Source organism: Bombus huntii, chromosome 10 (assembly GCF_024542735.1).
Source record: "Bombus huntii isolate Logan2020A chromosome 10, iyBomHunt1.1, whole genome shotgun sequence".
Lineage (NCBI taxonomy): Eukaryota > Metazoa > Arthropoda > Insecta > Hymenoptera > Apidae > Bombus > Bombus huntii.
In genome coordinates this window covers 8,212,367-8,233,571 of record NC_066247.1, presented here as the reverse complement: position 1 = coordinate 8,233,571, position 21,205 = coordinate 8,212,367, and the positions used below count along the sequence as shown (strand labels likewise).

General features: G+C 42.4%; 4 protein-coding genes across 4 annotated transcripts; all 4 read left to right on the top strand.

Moving 5' to 3' along the window:
* Window positions 1-1,070: 1,070 nt before the first annotated feature.
* On the top strand, window positions 1,071-5,406 carry LOC126869958 (uncharacterized). The gene is made up of 4 exons (XM_050627191.1): window positions 1,071-2,395; window positions 2,493-2,725; window positions 2,814-3,565; window positions 4,267-5,406. Exons 1-4 carry the CDS (start codon window positions 1,750-1,752, stop codon window positions 4,403-4,405), a joined length of 1,770 nt encoding a protein of 589 aa, XP_050483148.1. The 5' UTR covers window positions 1,071-1,749; the 3' UTR covers window positions 4,406-5,406.
* An 836-nt stretch (window positions 5,407-6,242) lies between these two features.
* LOC126869959 (uncharacterized) lies at window positions 6,243-7,352 on the top strand. Its single transcript, XM_050627192.1, has 3 exons — window positions 6,243-6,397; window positions 6,529-6,890; window positions 6,968-7,352. The coding sequence occupies exons 1-3, from the start codon at window positions 6,294-6,296 to the stop codon at window positions 7,246-7,248; spliced, it is 747 nt and encodes a 248-aa protein (XP_050483149.1). The 5' UTR covers window positions 6,243-6,293; the 3' UTR covers window positions 7,249-7,352.
* Window positions 7,353-9,386: 2,034 nt separating this feature from the next.
* On the top strand, window positions 9,387-10,423 carry LOC126870791 (uncharacterized). The gene is made up of 2 exons (XM_050628828.1): window positions 9,387-9,593; window positions 9,822-10,423. The coding sequence occupies exons 1-2, from the start codon at window positions 9,393-9,395 to the stop codon at window positions 10,368-10,370; spliced, it is 750 nt and encodes a 249-aa protein (XP_050484785.1). The 5' UTR covers window positions 9,387-9,392; the 3' UTR covers window positions 10,371-10,423.
* Window positions 10,424-13,180: 2,757 nt separating this feature from the next.
* On the top strand, window positions 13,181-14,130 carry LOC126870150 (uncharacterized). Its single transcript, XM_050627614.1, has 2 exons — window positions 13,181-13,736; window positions 13,868-14,130. The coding sequence occupies exons 1-2, from the start codon at window positions 13,181-13,183 to the stop codon at window positions 14,128-14,130; spliced, it is 819 nt and encodes a 272-aa protein (XP_050483571.1).
* The last annotated feature ends 7,075 nt before the right edge of the window (window positions 14,131-21,205 follow it).

The following is a 21,205-nucleotide window of genomic DNA, read 5'->3' as shown; positions in this document are numbered from 1 at the left end:
ACAAGTAGAACAACTAACAACACTTGTTAATTGCAAAAGCTTACTAAAAATATAATCACGATTAATTAAAGGAGAAACGCAATGCAATTAAAGTATCCTCCAAGTACATGACGACGCTATTTAAACGAAAAATATGAACACAGCGACAGACACTGATTGGAAAGACCCGGCGATCATCTTGGATTTTGCTCCAGATCGCTGTGTAATAATTACTTCCTCTTCCTAACCGAGTCAAATCTCTAATTTTGCTGCGATCTTCCACGATAATTAACCTCGATATGAAAAGTAACGAACAGATAGTATTACTTAATATTCCACACAGTGGACTTTTTCATTTAGCGCTTCGTTTTTCACGGAACGCTCTGAATTTCACTCTCGCGTTCCACTTTTTTACTTTTGTCTTATGTTTTGCATTTATTCGAATATACAGTGACTCTTTGGTAGCCGATTACGACCGCAAGAAGCAATCCTAGACGTCCCGCGGCTATAATCGAGAGATAATCGAAACGGGATCACTTGCGAACTCGCACCAGACCGGTCTGATGGCACATAAACAGCAATCTGCAACGGTCCAATGATTTGCAGTTTCTGTTGAATCCATAGAAGAAGTTTAACGAGAAACGACGACATTTGTCGCAAGTTTGCGAATTCTTTTTGTCTGTCACGACAGTTACAATGGATACTTGTTAACGGTTTAATATGTTACATAGAAAATTGTTTATATAATACCGTTGCAGTAGCTTTTTAACATCTAAAATAATTGTTAGGCTCGAGTCCTCTCAGATACAACAATAAAACGAGTTAATAATATCTAGCGCTATTCATAACCCTGCCATTAAATGCAAGTAAGCTTTAAGTTAATGCTTAATGAGTTTATATACCCGTAATATTCATAATAGCAGCAACAAACTGAATCACAGAGGTTCCAGTACTTGGTATAACTTGTAATTTTCATATCAGCGTCGAGTGCCGTCGCACGTGACCAAAATGCCTCGGTGACCATAATGCGATTCACGCGGTTTAACTCGACTGAAAACGCGAAGAGAAGTTGACAGGTTTCCCAGCCGCTTTCACCGTGCGCATTGCCAAGGAGCTTGGATTGACGGTGCATACAAAGTCCGAAATCTTCGTCAACGCCTTTTAACACGCGCGCGCGTGTAGCTGGACGCGTGGCCGGTTGCAGTCGGAGAGGAGACGATAATGACCTTCCACGGAGCGGCCGTAGACGGAGTAGGAGGGTCTTTGACACACTTGACGCTCAGGTGAATTGTAACCGAGAACCGAGAAGCTTGTGGTTAGTTTTGAGCGGGAGATCGAACGGAACGCGTCTCGCGAGAAGGAACGGAGAAGGCGAACAAGTTGGGCGAAGATGATGTGACATGCCGGCTAAATGACACGGACATGTCGAACGAATCGATAAACAATTTACGATGCGACTGGATTGTTTGAAATCGAAGGAAGGAATCGCCGATCCCTAAAACGTTTGAAGGAGGTGTGATCCATTCAGATTGATATCGAGGTCGTGATCATTGGAGGGGGCAACGGAAGTGATAAAAGGTGCACGTGGATAGGGTAATATCGGTGTGACGAAATCAAAAGTGTATTAATCGTCGTTCTGATTTCTGGTCTATACACGCTTCAACTATCTATATCTTTGATTGTGCTAAATCTTGTTCAATCAGATACAGGTGAAGTTCTATTTAAATATTTAAAAAATACTTATCCGGTGAAATCTAGTCTTCGTCAAGGATGCATTTAAGATCCGTGATCGTGATCGTATATTTGTGCGTGGTGCATGCAAACTGCCAGTTCTTCGATGTTAAGAATTTGAAGAATTACGCAAAGATATTTAACTTCAGTGGTTTGTCGCTAAACCAGACTGAGAATGAATTGTGGAAAGGATTGATCAGGGACTGTGATCGATCCGTAACATTCTCCTGCATACAGAAAAATGCTTACACATACCTAGACAATGTTTTCGTGGAGAGAGACAATATCACAGTGTTTGAGGGTTTGACTATGACGAAAAATAATTTGGATTATGGAACGTGTCGCAGGAAGAGTGATCAAGATGATTCCATGGATGAGAATCTGGTGGAAAGGTCCAGTAAGGATAATTGCGACGAAGAGGAAAGTGAAGAGGAGAAGGGAGAGGAAAGAGGTCGACAGTTCGGCGAGGAGCAGTCACCTTTGGAGGAAGTGACTAACGCGCTGCGGAAGAGGGCGATGAAATTTCTCGCGACCAGGGATTATCAGATTCAATTACCCGATTTTTTCTTCGAAGGAGCCACGATTCGAATAAGTCCTCGTGAGATTGATGAAAATGGTGCTTTGGTTAGAGTAGACTTCGGTCAGCAAGGCTTAGAAAGCCAAGGAAGAATCTTCAAGAAAATTAGTACGATGAATAATTATTTAATTTGTGATAATACATATCAATATCTTTCTAGCGAGTTAAACATTCTGAAGGATTTAATCGACCCTTCCTATTTCAGGAAAATTTATACAGAACAAGCTGATGACAAGCTTGTTAGCCCTGTTGCTCATCATCAAGCTAATCAAATTGAAGTTCATGTTCGTGATACCGTTCCTGTTCGGCGTCGGCACAGCGAAGAAGCTCTTCCTGAAATTGTTACTTTTCTTTATCCCAGCATTTGCGCACGTTTTTAAGCTATGCTCGAGCTACTATTCTGCGCACAGTACAAAGTACCACCACCATCATCATCAGGTGATTATTACATCACTCTAACGACACTTTGATGTCAATAAGGGCTGATCTCTCAAATATTACCATTAATATTCCATTACTATTCCAGGTAGCGCATCACCATCACCACGTACCAGTTCCAGTACCAGTTCCAACTTACTACAACCATCACCATCACGACGACGAATTCGATGGCTACGATTATGCTCATCCTCATATTCAATATCGAAAAGACATCGAGGAATTGAAGGAATGGGGCATCGAACCTTACGAAGAGCCTTACGAAGTTCAAACCGAGCCTGTAGGAGCTGGCACGGTGCCAGCTCGACCTCCACCAGGAGTGCTGCCGGCGCCATTCCCAGCGCCCACTTACTCTGGAACGTATGGTATTCCTCAGTATGCGCCAAACGCGCAGCCAATAGCTTCTCCGTATTTAGAAAAACGTCCACTGACATCTGCTCATAATCTGGCCTACTCAGCATACGTTGATAATAATCGTAGAACAGTTGTTCAACCAGCTTCGCCAACTGTCGTCAATGTCCCTTTAAATCCTGCAAATCTGCCGTCAACGATGTTGCCAACTGCGACAAATATAAAGAATTCGTACATTGCGTTTGGACAGCAAAATGCGAGACAAGTTTCGGCGAAGAGCAGTCAGATAGATTCGAAAGCAACAGTGGTTACGCAACGATCAGGATACGACGATGAATATTATGGACCGATAATTAACAGACTTGAAGATATATTTAAGCAACTTAGATTCGTCGAAGAAAGTTGCAAAGAGAGGCTCGTGTGCAGTATGTACAAGAATCCGGCTGTGTATACGCCGCACAGCAACCTCGTTTCGAACGAACTGTCCAGGTAAGAGCAAAAGATGAATCGTACGGTCAACTAAATCCATCGTTCGTTATTATTATCCGAAGGAAGCTGATTTAATTTATGATCGTACTGGAAAGCGTGGAAAAGAGAACGAATTTATGTAGTTTCGTCTACCGGTAGACAAATACGAAGAATAGCTTCCACTACCGTTGTAGTTCTTCTAAAACTAATTTCTTTTAATCTATAAATTATGCAAAAATTCGATCGTTGTCGTATCGATCATCGTGCTATTAATTATTCATTCACCTGTGTACCATGTTCGAATTCGATCACTTCGGGCGTCAATCATAAAGAGAAAGGTGGCCACTGCTCCGAATCGCTCGAATCGGAACGTTGAATCACGTTCCATGCGGATTCGACTCTTTTTCTTCTTACGCTCTTTCCGTTGACTGTTCTCTGACAACAATAAACGCGGCTCACAAAAGAACCATTAGTTCCAGCAGGAAGTAATGCAATCTCTTGGCAAATTCTTCCGTAGTTCGTTTATTAAAGAGAAATTATCTTGTTAGCGAACCTAGAGCCGCTAAATGGCGAAAGTATCACGCGTGTCGACTAGATGCAAGCGTTGGTAAGGAAAACAGGGTCGGGGTTTATGTTATAACATGATTATCGACTGATTTCGATGCGGAAAGGTGTCAGGAGTACATTAACAACTTGATTTTAATTTTTCTTTTCTATTTCAGAGATCCACAGGAGTTGAAACGTACGGGGACCGAAAGCTCGTCCAGCAAGAAGTTCCACAGATATTTCAACGCGGCTAGATTGGGTCAAGATGGTGGAGATTGCTTGAGAACGTATCCATGTCACATAAATACCGAATAAACTCGGTGTGAATTTTTGTTACTAAGTAATGAAGAATTGTCGTGGGGACAAGAACATATGTTGAAGTCACCAACTTCTGGCATCACATCGCCACGCGTTGAAGTCTCCGACATGGGTACGACTGGTGGGTCTGTTCCGCTAGGCGTTATCAAGGCGGCCACGGACACGGCTGTAGGCTATTAGTTAGTGTCAAGGCCATGAATTGATTATTTGGGTAGAGAATGTCAGATAATTTTACGTCCAATTTATTAAAGTATTCTATGATAATAAGGACACTTTTTGTAATATGTAAAAGTACTTCGATTGTTCCTTGTGAAGCTTAGTGCTTGCAGTCATGGTAGCGTTACGTGGAATTTGTGATGGGACGAATAACTAAATCGAGAAGAAACGAGCTTTCTATTCGATTTCATTAAATACTTTCTATTAGGAATGTAAATACAAGATCTTTTTGGAGTTTTTGTTACGAAGTGTTTCTTAAGCACTTGTTCAATCTTCGGTACTATCTGAAGCAGAATGAAATTTTCTGATGAAATGTCAAACTTCGTTCTTTTGACACTTTGTCAGAAAAGTAACAGAAATGTAACTCTTAGATAACAATCCTCGATCATGCACTGGATTGCGTGATTATGATAGTTTCACGTTTCTCCAAGTACTACTGTTCAATAGTAGATTTTCTTACATATTTTATGCAATTAAAAATATTTTCTCTGTGACATTTTACCCAGTACGATATCGTTGTGTAGTCACAAGAAAGTGGTAATTTATGTATGTGTAATTTATAAATAATTTAATTCAAATGTAAGTCGATACATTATACGTGCGAATGGATCGAATACGGGAATCTTAATACTACATCCAATGATTTATTTCTTTTTAGATATGATTATTTATTATTACCTTCTCGGGTGCCATACCCAACTATTATTTATTGTACGCGTTAACAACTAGGTTATGTATAGTCTGTAAGTTATGTATTGTACAAAGATAAACTAATACTTCGATTACACTACCTCGAAGTTGTAACGTATATTATTGTTTCGTTCGTAATAAATGATGTAAAAAGAACAACTACTATTGTATCATACTTTATATTACCAAAACCAGTATAATATAATGCAATGCTTATCGAAACCTCGGTCGATGTTATAAATTTATTATTTGCTAAGCATTCCACGAACACATTTCTATCATAATTATTAGAAGAATGAAATGACAAACTCATTTAATTAATATATCGACAATCATCTATCTTTCACTGTGCAGAGCTGAAATTCTACTACGGTAAGATCAATTTACGCTCGTGATTCGTACCTTATTTAAGAAAACAAACACTGCGCCACCCATTCACACGAATCTTACGCAAGCGCGAGCCAAATCCTCGTATAAAATTACTTTCTACCAGTTTCCACTAGCCCTCATTACTCCTCACACATAAACAGTTTTTACTTTCATCTATTCTCCTCTCACGATCGACCCTCGTACAATTTCACTTCGTCGTCGTTAGTTTTCCTTTGCTCGAAGTAGCTATCACGCTGTGCCTTCTTTTTTAAACGCTGTCTTCCCGAATCGTCCATAATCGTGTTATTTCGCGAGCGCCACGACAGCTAGAAACGAAAAATTTCCTCTATATAGTTTCGGGTCATATGTGGAGCTAAAATGGGCCGGAAATAGCGAATGTCGAAACCAAAATCGTCCCATAGGGAAAGGATACGGAGCCGTGAAAACATCGGCACCCTAGATAATGAGGCTTTCTTCTTTCTTTTCAGCCGGGCACACGTCCCTGATCAAAATTCATCGGCCGTGCGTGGCTTCCATCGACTATAAAACCGCGTCGTCTTCATTCGAGTCGGCATTCGGTGCTTAGACTCGCAAATCGGTGGGTACCGTCATGAAGTTCACAACGATCGTCTCGTCTGTCGCCCTTCTGGCCGCCCTCACCGCTGCGCAGAGGACTGAAACAACAGCTGACGCTCTTCAAAACATTTATTACAGGTGAGCTCGAAGATGAAAACAAAAAATTTATTCATTAAAAAAATGAAGTTATTGCAATATATTTTAAAAGTAACAAAGATAATAAAATTATGCTCTGGATTTAGCGATCAATAATTAATTTCATCTTACAGATGCATCGACAACGAGTCCATGTTATCATGCGTGAAACCCAAAGTTCTGGCCTACCTTAGCCAAGCTGTGAAAGAAGACAGACTAGCCATTACGGACGACTTAGCAATAGTTAAATCTCGAAACATGGCCGAAGAAAGCAATGAAGAATACTACCCTCCGCAGTACGACTCAGTAGATCCTGCAAGGAAAGAACTTCTTAGATCTTTGATGTTGGAGAAACTAGACGCGTACCTGTCGAGTCACCAGCTGGAGGCTAAGCTGCCTGAGGCTATCGTTGGCTCCAATATTGTGCCGAGAGCCTTAGTGGATACCATGCCCAGAAGCTTGACTGTTCCTTTGTCTGACTCCTCGAACGGTCAAGGTAACAAAATTTGTTTTATAAAGAGGAAGAAATAAAATACAACTGATCTCATACACTTATCTGGATGATATTTATAGGCCGTGGATTCGTTAAGAAGGTTATGATACCGTTCCTGCTGGGTCTGAAGTTCAAAGCTACCGCTCTGGTGCCGCTCGCTCTTGCCTTGATTGCTCTGAAGACCTGGAAAGCTCTCACCCTGGGTCTCCTCTCGATGGTGCTCAGTGGAGCGATGATGATCTTCAAGCTGACGAAACCCAAGGTCGCCTACGAGGTCGTGCACTACGGACACCCACCAGTAGAGCACCCACCACACTGGGAAACGGCAGCTCATGGTCCCTATAGGGGGTACAGAAAATAAGCTGACGAAGAACCTCAATTTCCTCCCCCTAGAATCGTTCTATTTATTATTTATTAAAGCGCGACTCTGACTTATTTATAAATAAAATTTCTTACATGGTCTCATCATATCTTGTCTCCATCTGTCATTCTCACCCTAATCATCAAAGAAAAAAAGAAATGGGCGAATTTGATCACTTTCCTTTTTTTCATTTGCCTACGCGATGAGAATCGATCAAAGTGGGTGTTTAATGACCGAGAAAGTGGAAAAAGTTACTTTGGCATTCAGTGGTCGTTCAGGTAGATCCGCTGGAAATCGAGTATCGTGGGAGTAATTAAATCGATCAACTCGAACAGCAAAGTCTGAGGTCGTTCATGACATAGTAAAAGTAGATATTGTTCTTGTCAAAATCGATGTATGAAGCTAACTAGAATTAATTCTTCATTTCCGTTCTAAATAGTTCCGCGAATTTCAGAGTGCAATTTCATTACAATAAACCCGTGTTCCATGATTCCATATCGACCACGGCTCTGCGTGGACAGGAAGCCAAAAGGGAACGTAAACGGGGAAAATACAGGTCGTGAGCGTGGAAATTCACGAAGGAAAAATTAGAGTGTTCGAAGAGTCGGAAAGGTGACATCGATGGCACTACAACGTCCTGAATGCTTATGCAAACTCGACCCAAAATTCCAATTACCGGTTCATTGTTACGAGCAGAAGGAAGTCGGCAAGGCGGACAAAAGTGTCTTGTCACAACCCCACGCGCACATTCTCGCACGAGAAACTCGCACGCAACGCGCATCTCTAATGTGATTAGAACAACTCCTTTATCAAATCTGATAGTACACGTGGTTTAATTGAAACATTAAAGAGTAAAATGTACGCATCAATCTTCATTAAACTTCATTAAACATCATAATCCAAATAAATCAAATAAATATACTTCTCAAAAGCTAGTTTCAGAAAATAAACGAAGCGAAGGAAATTTGTGTCTATAAATATTATTCGTAGATCCCATTTTTTATAATATTTAAGATATTTCGTGAATTTTATAAATTGTAATAAAATTGGAAACTTTATAAGGTTATTCTATATGAAATAAAGATTAATATGTAATAAAATGAAAATTGTATCGTTCAGGTATGCCTAATTTTCAAAGATTGATTCAAAGGGTAGATATCTTGTCGTCATTCGAAACGGGGTGGGGAGCACTCAAGTGTTGATGAAACAGACGTGTGGAAAGTACCGTGTTCGTGGTATGAATGAACGATCGATTCAATGCCAATGTTACGGTGGCATTGGTGCCAAGGATGAAGGGTCTTCTGTTCTTACTGGCTTGCGCACGCCACTTCCGCTTTGCTAGCTAAAACGATGCTGTATGATAGCAGGCCAAATATTCGAAAGTTTCGCCCAGCTTAATGCGTGAGTGGATTTTTTTATGAATACATGATCGAGGTTAATGAAATGATAGATATTTTGATCAATTTGGTATGAATGTCAAGCGAACCCTCAATTCTGACATAGAGTAATATCAACTGTACAACTTCTATGTCAATAGCAGAAATTTTAAAAACTAATCATAGATATAATACTTATTAACCGAAATCGCAATATGGTAAAGTTACCTTTCTCATGTCTTATTTTCCATTTCAACCCTAAGATATAAATACCAAATGTAATTTATACTAAATCAATATTAAACTTGATCTCACAATCGAGAGTAGATTACAAAATAGTGCACAAAACACGTACAGCTAATAGTTAACAAAATTCTTCCTGGTGGGAATCAACGTAACACTTGCCGTTATCGTGTAGCATAATCGCGTGTCTTTAACGTAGCACGCGACCCTCTTGACAGATATCGGTCGCGGCGAAGCTTTCTTTCGGCTTTGCTGATCTTGCACAATCCCATATTCCCGTCACGATCACCTCGAGGCCTCGATAATCGAACACCATACTGAACGAAAAGAAAATTCGTGGCCGGATGAAAGTGGGGGCGTCGTGTATGTCGGATGCTCCGCTACGCGACGAACGTCCGACGATTCGACGACGGGGGCTCCGTATAAATAGCCTGATGCCCAACCCATTGGCATCAGTCGTCGTGCAATCGTCCTCAAGACCTTCTTCAGGGTACCACGAGTTCTCGTCTCCACATTTGGAAAATCATGAAGCTGTTTGTGTTGTGCGCCATGTTGGCCCTGGCGGCCGCTCAACCCGCGAAGAACGACCTCTGGAAGGGTAGTGGTATAGACCAGATGGTTGATCAGACGAAAATCGAGTGCTCTCAAAAGAACGACGAGGTTTCCTGCATGAAATTCAAGGTCTTAAATCTCCTGGACCAGATCTTCCGCAAAGACAGCTTCAAGGCAAGTGTCTGCTAACTCGTTCCAACCCGGTTATGCAAGCAATCATCTTTCCATTCTCGCTTTACTTTTATCACCTTATCCACAACCAGTTACCACAGTGGTTGTGACCCAATCACTTTTACGGTTTGGTAGTTTTAGAGAGTGAAATGGCGTTGCATGATTCCGTTTAACCTGGTTTGAACCCAATGCTCACGAAAGTAGATTCACTTTCCTCTTTGTCGGTCGCAGGTCTCTGAAACCGTGGAGGTGACTCGCAACTCGTACCCCGTCGAAGAAGTCTCGGCTCGCAGCGAGGGCTCTTTCCTGGACAATGTGCAGACCTACCTGACCTCTCACGACGTGACCTTTAAGCTGCCTATGGACTCGTCCGTGAAGGTGAGCGCCAGGGACATTGACGACGATCAGCTCACCTTCAACGTCAAGTTTGGCCAAGGTCGTGCCGTCGAAGAGGCTCGCAAGTCCAAGTTGAAGAAGGTCGTCATCCCCATCCTGGTGTTCGTCTTGCTCAAGGCCATGACTCTCATCCCCCTAGCCATCGGTGTCCTTGGTCTTAAAGCCTGGAACGCTCTTCAACTTTCATTCTTCAGCTTCATCGTCTCCGTCGGTATGGCGATCTTCCAGCTGTGCAAGAAAATTGCCGCTGACGGTCATGCAGCTCCATTGACCGCTCACGGACCATGGGAGTACCAAGCTCAATATAGATCCTTCCAAGACGACGAACAGCCATTGGCGTCGTTCGCGCAAAACCTCGCGTATTCTGGACACGCGCAATCGTAAAACACTCACCCGTACATCTTGTTTACTGTCGCGACTTTTGTAAAATACCTGTCTTCCACCTTTCCTCTATACTCTTTATTTAATAAATTATTATTGCAATTTACTCGGCCTGTTTGACTTTCTCTTTATATAGACTCCTATACTGCAATAATAACTTCATAATCCTTATGAAGTATCTACTTAATGTGTATAAGTAGTGGATAATAACAGGATGAAATCTGTTAGAGAACATTATTTATAAGGATTGAAAGGAGTATTTCAGATTAAAATTAGCAATCTGAGTCTGAAGTAAAAGTAATAGAAAGTTCTTCATAATAAAAGTTAACCTGCGAAATAATTCACAGAAGATGATAATCTAGATTATCGTTGTAATAATATGTAGCCTTAGGTTTTGATCACGTTACAATGATGTCTTTGTAGGATCTAATATAACCGTGTTACAATAAGAATGTACCTGTTATTACTATCATTATCCTAATAGCCCTGGAACCCAATCTTGAGAACAAAAAGACATCGACGAAGATTCAAAACGATTCATTAAATGATATTATTAAATGGCCCCGTGTCTCATCTAACACGCAAGAAATCAGATCTTCGTTCACGGTAATGCGTGAAACTATTTCAAGCAACGTTTATCGCATCATGAACGTAAATGGCCCATTAACGGTGTAGCTTATTTTATAGCTCAACAGCATGAATGGCGATGGAACTTCTCCCCTGTAATTGATACGATCCATCCTTGTCGACAATTAATTATAAAAACACGATAAAAAATTATTGTTAAGTAGAATCAGACGCAGTCCGGTTTTGCAAGAAGATTATGCCCGACAATAATCAGACGCAGCTATTACTTCGCTTGGCTTGGAAATCATCGCTTTGTTCCGCACATGTGTTCCTATAAAATGGAAATCCAGTTTCGTCTTTGCAGTGACCTTCCAGCACCTTGTGCTTTCCTTTTTCTTTAAACCTTAAACATCATTTATTCGAAACTACGCTTTCCGATTATGTCGTTATCGTAGTAGATGATATGCAATTATCACACTGAAGTGCAACATTTCACTCAACGATTTACAGCATTTTAAAGTTATACACATTTCTTGCAGGTCACTAAAGCGTCGATTTTTTAATCATCTTAGGAGTAACAGTTGATATTTTATAATTGAAGCTTTAAATCGGACTCAATAGTCTAACGTATCTCTTGCAAGTACATCTCGTACGCACAGTTGAAATTATAAGGTTCCATCTTTACGTCATTTGAAATATCGAATTTTTTAACTGATATATAAAATTTAGCTTAATTGTGAAATAATCTTTTCACATATGCAAAACTTCCCTAAAAAATATAATCACTCTCATTAATATTCGGACATTCTTTAAAACAGAATATCTTTTTTAAAATTGGACTACACGACGAGTTTCTTTTTCTTTGAAAGATCAGTTAGAAGAATTAATTTACTAGATGTGGAAAAAATTCTAAGGAAATTGCAGTTTGTCAGAATTTTGAAAAACGTAGCGGAAGTCACTTCCTTCATTTTTTTTTTTTATGAAAATTTAAATACGTTTGTAAATTCATGTAAGTTATATACGTGTACAATATATCATCAAAATCTGTAAACGTTGCTATGAGCTACAAACAGTTAAGGCTAGGGAAAATCGCAGTTTTTCATAACTTTCGACCTATAATTGTAATAAAAAGTCTTAAAATTGTTAGTCTCTTTCGGTGCCTGCCGCTTGTTTCTGTCAATCAATCGATCTCGATGAAATTTTTAATACGTATGCAACTGACAAAAATCTACGAAACGCATTGTTTGAATTTTCAGTACAGACTAAGATAAAAAACATTGTAAAGAATGTATTGTACTATTTCTCTTCCTCTTTTTCCAGTTCTGGCCAATTGCAGCTTTTTCAAAATCTTTCCTACACGACATTTAATAAACTGATTCTTCTAAGTTCTTAAAAAAACTCAAGTCATTTAGTCCAATATTAAAAAAGTTATACCGTTTTAAAGAGCTCGAATATTAATGAAAATAATTGTACAAATAAATAATAATATAACCAGATCGGTTCACTTTATGAAATGCCCTATAACAGTAACACCAGCCAAGAAACCTGCATACCAACGACTTATTGAAATAGCACAATCTATTAAAACCCAGCAAACATTCCATCGATCCATATATGATCGTGTCAAACGATCAAAAATCGTCGGTGGAAACTAAAACGTTCCCGTTCACCGGCCATCTGTCGACGTACAACGAGAACGGTTATTCGTTGTCCAAAGCGTGTGTTCTTTACAGATCATAGAAGGCATAGAGATCGCGTGCTTGCGAGTGGGGCGTTAGAAACGACATCCAAGTTGAGGAGAGCACGAATCGATGGTGAACGCGGGACAAGTTCCGTTTCCCGTGTGGCGAGGCGTCGCGCATGCCATCGTGTACGCGATACGCGACGCTACATACGTATACGCGGTCGTAAACGCGTCGGGACGCGTGCACGCACGTACTTAAGGAGGAGAGAGAGAGGGGTGTAGAGGAGAAGCCGCTCTATGTGCCAGTGAAATTTGAATAATTTTCCTTCGATCGTCAATTCCCGGCATGCGCGACCGAATAACATAGATTCACAGGGGGCAAATTAAATAAAAGGGGCGGGCCACTCCTCTGCCAGTCGCAGTTCGATCGGCGATCGCTCGCTCGCACACATACGGGTGGACGATCGATCGTTTCGCGTTTTGTTCGAGAAACAAAGTGTAGAAGTCGTGCAGCGAAGACCACTTTGGGATAACTAATTCCAGGGATAATCAAAGGATCAACATGAGGATTTTCGTAGCGACAGTAGCAGTTGTGTTGATGGCAGGAAGCTGCCTGGCAAGTCAAGATTTCCTCTCCAAGTCTCTCAACGAGTGCATCGCCGCGGACTCTTGGATGTCTTGCTTGAAGCAAGAGGTGCTTGGATATTTAGATGGAAAACTCGGGACTAGCACGGAAGCTAGGTCGTTGGATACAGTGGACGAAGCTATCGTTGCGAGGACTTTCAAGTACCTGAAGAGCTTTGACTATGGAATCGATTTACCCTTCGTGGATGCTAGTCTCAAGTACAGACCCAGCAGAAGTTTGGCTGATTTGGATATCGAATTCAAAGGAAACGAAGTTGCGACCAGTCAAGCTAGGGGAATGTTAAAGAAGAAGCTGCTGTTGCCATTCCTGTTGTTGTTGAAACTAAAATTGAAGGCTTTGATGCCTATCTTCGTTGCTATCATTGGTTTGAAAGCATTGAAGGCTCTAGTGCTCTCGAAACTCGCGATCCTCTTAGTCGTTGGATTCATCGCTGTGCAGTTCTTTAAGAAGGGTGGAATGATGATGCCAATGGGTATGTATTGCGACTATAATCAGATAAATTCCATTAGGTATCGAGAAAACCGACATTTTATTCAATATCATTACAATGCGAACAACAATTTTCGACGAAAAAGATGAGAACAGCGAAACTTACTGTTGCAGGAATGTCGATGGAACCAGCTGCGTCACCGGCGTACGGAGCTCCACCTATGCCCTCGACCACGTCGAGCTACGATCCAGCGAACACATGGGACGGAAATGGACCGTATTCCCGCGTCTGGACGCCGACCAACGGTGTGGAAGCCCAGAATCTCGCATACTCCTATTACTCGCCAGGCAGCGGATCGAATTCGTATTCTTCTTCCTCGTCCTCCTCGGCCTCCTCGTCGTCGATCAATTCCGGTAGCTCATCAGGAAACTATTAGATCGCGGTTACAAAAATGCGTCGATTGCCATCGGCGCCATGATTCATTCTATGATTAACTCATATTCTTAACGATGGATCGATCGTACGATCGAGAGACCAAAGAGACGCACGCCAAATAACCACCAGAACCACAATGGATGATCGTCGATCGATGCTAGTTTGTGCTATACGACCGATCGATCGAAGATTGTCGATCATTCTGCCACACAGAGCGGAAGAAAAGTTCTATTATCTCGTCGTGCGAACAATCAAATTATTTATGACTCTTTTGAGATCAAAGTTGATAAATTAGAAATTGATAGTTTAGAGACGGGAGAATGGAACATTAGGACCGTTCGTTCAACAACACGTGTACGCGGTAAAAGGTAACTGATTCGGTAAGAAATTGATAGGATAAAGAGACGAGCACCTAGCTCGATTGACGACGAGTCGAAGAGGTCGAATTTCGAGGCTGGCTTAAGAGTTTTTCATTTTTTAACAATCGCCAGGACGTTGTTGTATTTTATTTATTACTCGCGCGACACGATTATTTATTATCCCCTCGCATTTGTTAATAAAGACATGTGAATAACAAAGTATGATTTCCTATTTTTTACACACTTTTCCTTAGCGAATAATTGTATTCATTGAAATTTTGTTCCAAGAAAAGGATTAATAAAATTTCGTGTATGTGACGTGCAGACAAATGTGCTTTCTCCTTTAATTAAAGTTAAATAATTCTGATCGCGTAGGGAGTATAAGCGCCAGAAAGTGCCATACTCCATAAATTACTGTAAGGCAGGTAATCTTAAAAGACATACGTTCTTCCCAGTCTTTGTCATTTTTAATAAATTTTTCCCAAATTGATATGAATAAACATTTTTATTTGTTAAAGTTTGGTGAAGGAGATACAAAAAACACAGTATGAATATTGGAATAACAAATACTTATAAACATTAACGAGATAAAACCGAAAGTTTTCACGAAAAAAATTATTCGATTTCATATAAAAAAGAAATAGTTGATTATAATTTCCAAATATTAATTAATTTCGTATCTTCAAACAGAGTGTGTAAATCTACTGACCAGTACTATGTACATAGCTGCGTTTCGAAATCATATATACAGTGTATTCGGCTACAGATGTCAAAAAATTTAAGAGGTGATTCTTGAAGCCGAAATAAACCATGATTCAAGAAGACGAAAATCAACAATAACATGATAGCCTTTTCGGCTTTGTTTCTTAGTTATTGACAATTAAAAATCGGCCAAAAATATCCCTGCATGTGAGCAAACCTCCTTACACGAACAAAAGAAGGTCAGCCTAAGCAGCGGGGTAGACAGTGTAATCATCAAACCGAACGACACAACAAGTAACTTCTTACTTCATACACAGCTGTCTTGATTAAAATAAATTAAACACTATTAAATTTCCATGAAAATTCATCGGATTCATCATTAATCGTCGTTGCGTCCACATATTAATATTCCAGTTACTTCTATATTATCCCTGCTATCGATCAATAACCTGCACAAAGAATAACTACAAGTTAAAACAAATGTATAAATAATTAAAATGTGTATTAATCAAACGATATTAATAACGAGATATAGACGATGGTAAAAGATATAATAATGAATAGTACAAAACATAGTAATAATAACAATAAAGAACCGACACCACCAATAGGTTAGAATACGTTACAAACCTGACACAACGCGATCCATGTTATCGGTACGAAATCAGACGACTGAATGACTTCTTGTACCATAGTTTCGCTGTGCATCTTCCAAAGTGGCGGGGAAGGGGAGGGGACGCACGAGCCGGTGACACAATCAGGAACACAGTTAACGATCTACAAAAAAAATATAAACATCAACAAAAACATTCATCTTCTACGCAGCGCTTACACGAATCTTTCCAAATATCAAACGAAGCATGTATAGATGCAATGTTTACATCCTACACAATGATCACATCGAACTTTATAAACATAGTACAATAATTCGTAGCCCTATTGGCAGCATTCGGTATCAAAGACACATTTGTCTAAATTGGAACGAGAGAAAGAAAATAAAGCTACTGGCACTGTATATACAATTTCGTGTCTTGCGAAAGGAACAAGAAATGAGTTGTATTAAACTGTTTTAAACATTCTATTTTCGAGACATTAAACTTTTGGAAATATCGAAAAATTGTAAACTCCGACATGATTGAAATTTCACTTCAAAGTATGCAGGAAGAAACGACAGAGAAACCAGATCGATCAGAGAATAAAATAATAATCGCGGCGCGAATAAACGAGTTCGCTATTTTTCAAAAGAATCAATGGACCCCACGTGTTACACTCCCGTGCACAAAATAATCGCAAGATGCAGTGGAAAAGAAGGATACATTTTTATATTTCGTTTCAAGTCAGATAAGTATCATTGTACGAAATGGAATTACGATGGACTTGACATAGTCAGGACATATCCCGTGGTTTCCTACGATGCAGTCCAGTCTAGATCATCCAAAATTCTCTTAGAGGCATTTGGTGATCCAAACTGGACTGGTGCGTAGTACTTAGCTTGACATCGTTTTCCAAAGATTAATCAACTGATTAATTTTTGGAAAAGGATGCCAATTACCAGGTCTCACCACGAGGAGGTGACTACGCACGAGACCCGCCCATGAGTTATGTAACACTACATATCGATCTCGACATTCAACCTGTTGGCAGAATGTCGAGTTTTGACTCTACTTAACCATGGGCCTGCGTATGGAAATAGTTGCTTCGTAGCCTAACTGCGAAACACATATCTCCAACGCAGCGCTTACATGAATCTTTACAAACGTAGAACAAAGCCTACGTAACGCAACATCCATCTCCCACACAACGATTACATCGATCAGTACAAATATCATACAATAATTCGCATCCCTACTGGCGGCATTCGGTATCAAACACACATTTATCTAACTTGGAACGAAAAGAAGAAAATGTAGCTACTGACACTGTATATACCATTTCGTGTCTTGCAGAAGGGACATACGAGTCGCTGTACTAAACTGCTTAACGTTCTACTTTTGCGACACTATAAGATATTGAAGATATTGAAAAGTTATAAGCTCTAACGTGATCTCAATAAGCTTCCCTTAAAAATGGGAAAGCAAGAAGATGCCCGATGAATCAGATGATAAAGGAAAAAATCGCGACGCGCCCGAAACGAACGAGATCGCGATCTCCCGAAAGAACTAACAAACCTACGCGACGTACCCTCGTACACGAGATAACCCCGAGGTTCAGCGGAAAGCCCAAGAATTGACCGTAACTCGATTCCTGTTTCGCCGTTCGAAACTTACACGAGTCGCGGTCGATGGCGCCGACCGATGATGCCAGTGATCCACTGGTAATTCAGCCGTGGATCCAGCACATAGGCCAGCAACTTAACACACTCCAACTGAACATGTGGAACCCGGGGATGGACCGCTGAACAGGATTACGAAGGCAAGAGGCCTCAACTGAACAGTGGGGTCCACTCACGGGGAGGGACCGCTGAACAGGATTACGAAGGCATTGACCTCAACTGAACAGTGGGGTCCACTCCCGCGGGCCCGAACAGAATTACGGAGGACGTGAAATTGCAGGTCTCTGACCGAGTACCAAAGTACCAATCGGACAGGACTGCAGATCCACGACTGAATCCCCAACAGATTCGCTAACATCACCGGCTCGACGACAACTCCCTCGATACGATGCGAACGTCGAGCAGTCGTCGAGCAGTCACCAAGACAGAGGTGTCCTTGGGGCGACTTACGAATCCAAAGAGTTGCCCAGTGCACGTTGACCCGCACGTACGCGGAATACGCGCGAGCGAGTACGTCACGCTACGGTTTGAAAGAACTGAGTGATCGCGAACCGATAAATCGCGAGTACAATAAGTACTGTGTGGTAAGCGAGTGAAGGGAGACGAGATTTTTCTTTTTTTCGTTCTAAGGTGGATAAATGTCGTTGTACAGAATGAGCTCACAATGCACTTAACATAGGTATCTACCTTACGATTAATTAAGACAAAACATACGCATCCCACGGTGTCCCAAGGTGTGCAGCGATGTCCCACGGTGTCCCACTGTGTCCCACGGTGTCCCACGGTGTCCCACGGTGTCCCACGGTGTCCCACGGTGTCCAACGACGTCCAACGACGTCCAACGACGTCCAACGTCGTCCAACGTCGTCCAACGTCGTCCAACGACGTCCAACGACGTCCAACGACGTCCAACGACGTCCAACGACGTCCAACGGTGTCCAACGGTGTCCAACGGTGTCCAACGGTGTCCAACGGTGTCCAACGGTGTCCAACGGTGTCCAACGGTGTCCAACGATGTCCAACGGTGTCCAACGGTGTCCAACGATGTCCAACGGTGTCCAACGGTGTCCAACGATGTCCAACGATGTCCAACGATGTCCAACGATGTCCAACGGTGTCCAACGCTGTCCAACGGTGTCCAACGCTGTCCAACGATGTCCCACGTTGCAGTCCAGTCTAGATCATCCAAAATTCTGTTGGAGGCTTTTGGAGACCCAAACTGGACCGACGGTATCCCACGGTGTCCCACGGTGCAGTCTAGTCTAGATCGTCCAAAATTCTTTTGGCGGCATTTGGAGATCCAAACTGGACTGGTGCGTAGTTCTTAGCTTGGCATCGTTTTCCAAAGATTAATCAACTGATTAATTTTTGGAAAAGGATGCCAATTACCAGGTCTCACCACGAGGAGGTGACTACGCACGAGACCCGCCCATGGGTTATGTAACACTACATATCGATCTCGACATTCAACCTGTTGGCAGAATGTCGAGTTTTGACTCTACTTAATCATGGGCCTGCGTATGGAAATAGTTGTTTCGTAGCCTAACTGCGAAACACATATCTCCAACGCAGCGCTTACATGAATCTTTACAAACGTAGAACAAAGCCTACGTAACGCAACATCCATCTCCCACACAACGATTACATCGATCAGTACAAATATCATACAATAATTCGCATCCCTACTGGCGGCATTCGGTATCAAACACACATTTATCTAACTTGGAACGAAAAGAAGAAAATGTAGCTACTGACACTGTATATACCATTTCGTGTCTTGCAGAAGGGACATACGAGTCGCTGTACTAAACTGCTTAACGTTCTACTTTTGCGACACTATAAGATATTGAAGATATTGAAAAGTTATAAGCTCTAACGTGATCTCAATAAGCTTCCCTTAAAAATGGGAAAGCAAGAAGAAGCCCGATGAATCAGATGATAAAGGAAAAAATCGCGGCGCGCCCGAAACGAACGAGATCGCGATCTCTCGAAAGAACTAACAAACCTACGCGACGTACCCTCGTACACGAGATAACCCCGAGGTTCAGCGGAAAGCCCAAGAATTGACCGTAACTCGATTCCTGTTTCGCCGTTCGAAACTTACACGAGTCGCGGTCGATGGCGCCGACCGATGATGCCAGTGATCCACTGGTAATTCAGCCGTGGATCCAGCACATAGGCCAGCAACTTAACACACTCCAACTGAACATGTGGAACCCGGGGATGGACCGCTGAACAGGATTACGAAGGCAAGAGGCCTCAACTGAACAGTGGGGTCCACTCACGGGGAGGGACCGCTGAACAGGATTACGAAGGCATTGACCTCAACTGAACAGTGGGGTCCACTCCCGCGGGCCCGAACAGAATTACGGAGGACGTGAAATTGCAGGTCCCTGACCGAGTACCAAAGTACCAATCGGACAGGACTGCAAATCCACGACTGAATCCCCAACAGATTCGCTAGCATCACCGGCGCGACGACAACTTCCGCGATACGATGCGAACGTCGAGCAGTCGTCGAGCAGTCACCAAGACAGAGGTGTCCTTGGGGCGACTTACGAATCCAAAGAGTTGTCCAGTGCACGTTGACCCGCACGTACGCGGAATACGCGCGAGCGAGTACGTCACGCTACGGTTTGAAAGAACTGAGTGATCGCGAACCGATAAATCGCGAGTACAATAAGTACTGTGTGGTAAGCGAGTGAAGGGAGACGAGATTTTTCTTTTTTTCGTTCTAAGGTGGATAAATGTCGTTGTACAGAATGAGCTCACAATGCACTTAACATAGGTATCTACCTTACGATTAATTAAGACAAAACATACGCATCCCACGGTGTCCCAAGGTGTGCAGCGATGTCCCACGGTGTCCCACGGAGTCCCGTGGTGTCCAGCGATGTCCAACGTTGTCCAACGGTGTCCAACTATGTCCAACGTTGTCCAACGACGTTCAACGACGTCCAACGTTGTCCAACGGTGTCCAACTATGTCCAACGTTGTCCAACGACGTTCAACGACGTCCAACGTTGTCCAACGGTGTCCAACGTTGTCCAACGGTGTCCAACGACGTCCAACGTTGTCCAACGTCGTGCAACGATGTCCCACGGCGTCCAACGGTGTCCAACGATGTCCCACGGCGTCCCACGGTGTCCAACGGCGTCCCACGGTGTCCAACGGCGTGCCACGGTGTCCCACGGCGTCCAACGTTGTCCAACGGTGTCCAACGTTGTCCAACGTTGTCCAACGGTGTCCAACGTTGTCCAACGTTGTCCAACGGTGTCCAACTTTGTCCAACGGTGTCCAACGGTATCCAACGTTGTCGAACGACGTCCAACGACGTCCAACGATGTCCAACGTTGTCCAGCGACGTCCAACGACGTCCAACGACGCTCAACGATATCCAACGTTGTCCAACGACGTCCAACGACGTCCAACGATGTCCAACGATGTCCAACGGTGTCCAAGGTCGTCCAACGATGTCCCACGGCGTCCAACGTCGTCCAACGTCGTGCAACGATGTCCCACGGCGTCCAACGGTGTCCAACGATGTCCCACGGCGTCTCACGGTGTCCCACGGCGTCCCACGGTGTCCAACGACGTCCCACGTTGTCCAACGGCGTCCTACGGTATTCAACGGCGTCCCACGTTGCAGTCCAGTTTAGATTATCCAAAATTCTCTTCGTGTCTTTTCGTAATCCAATCTGGACTGTATTAGCGTGGTTCTTATCCTGGTATCGAATTATTGT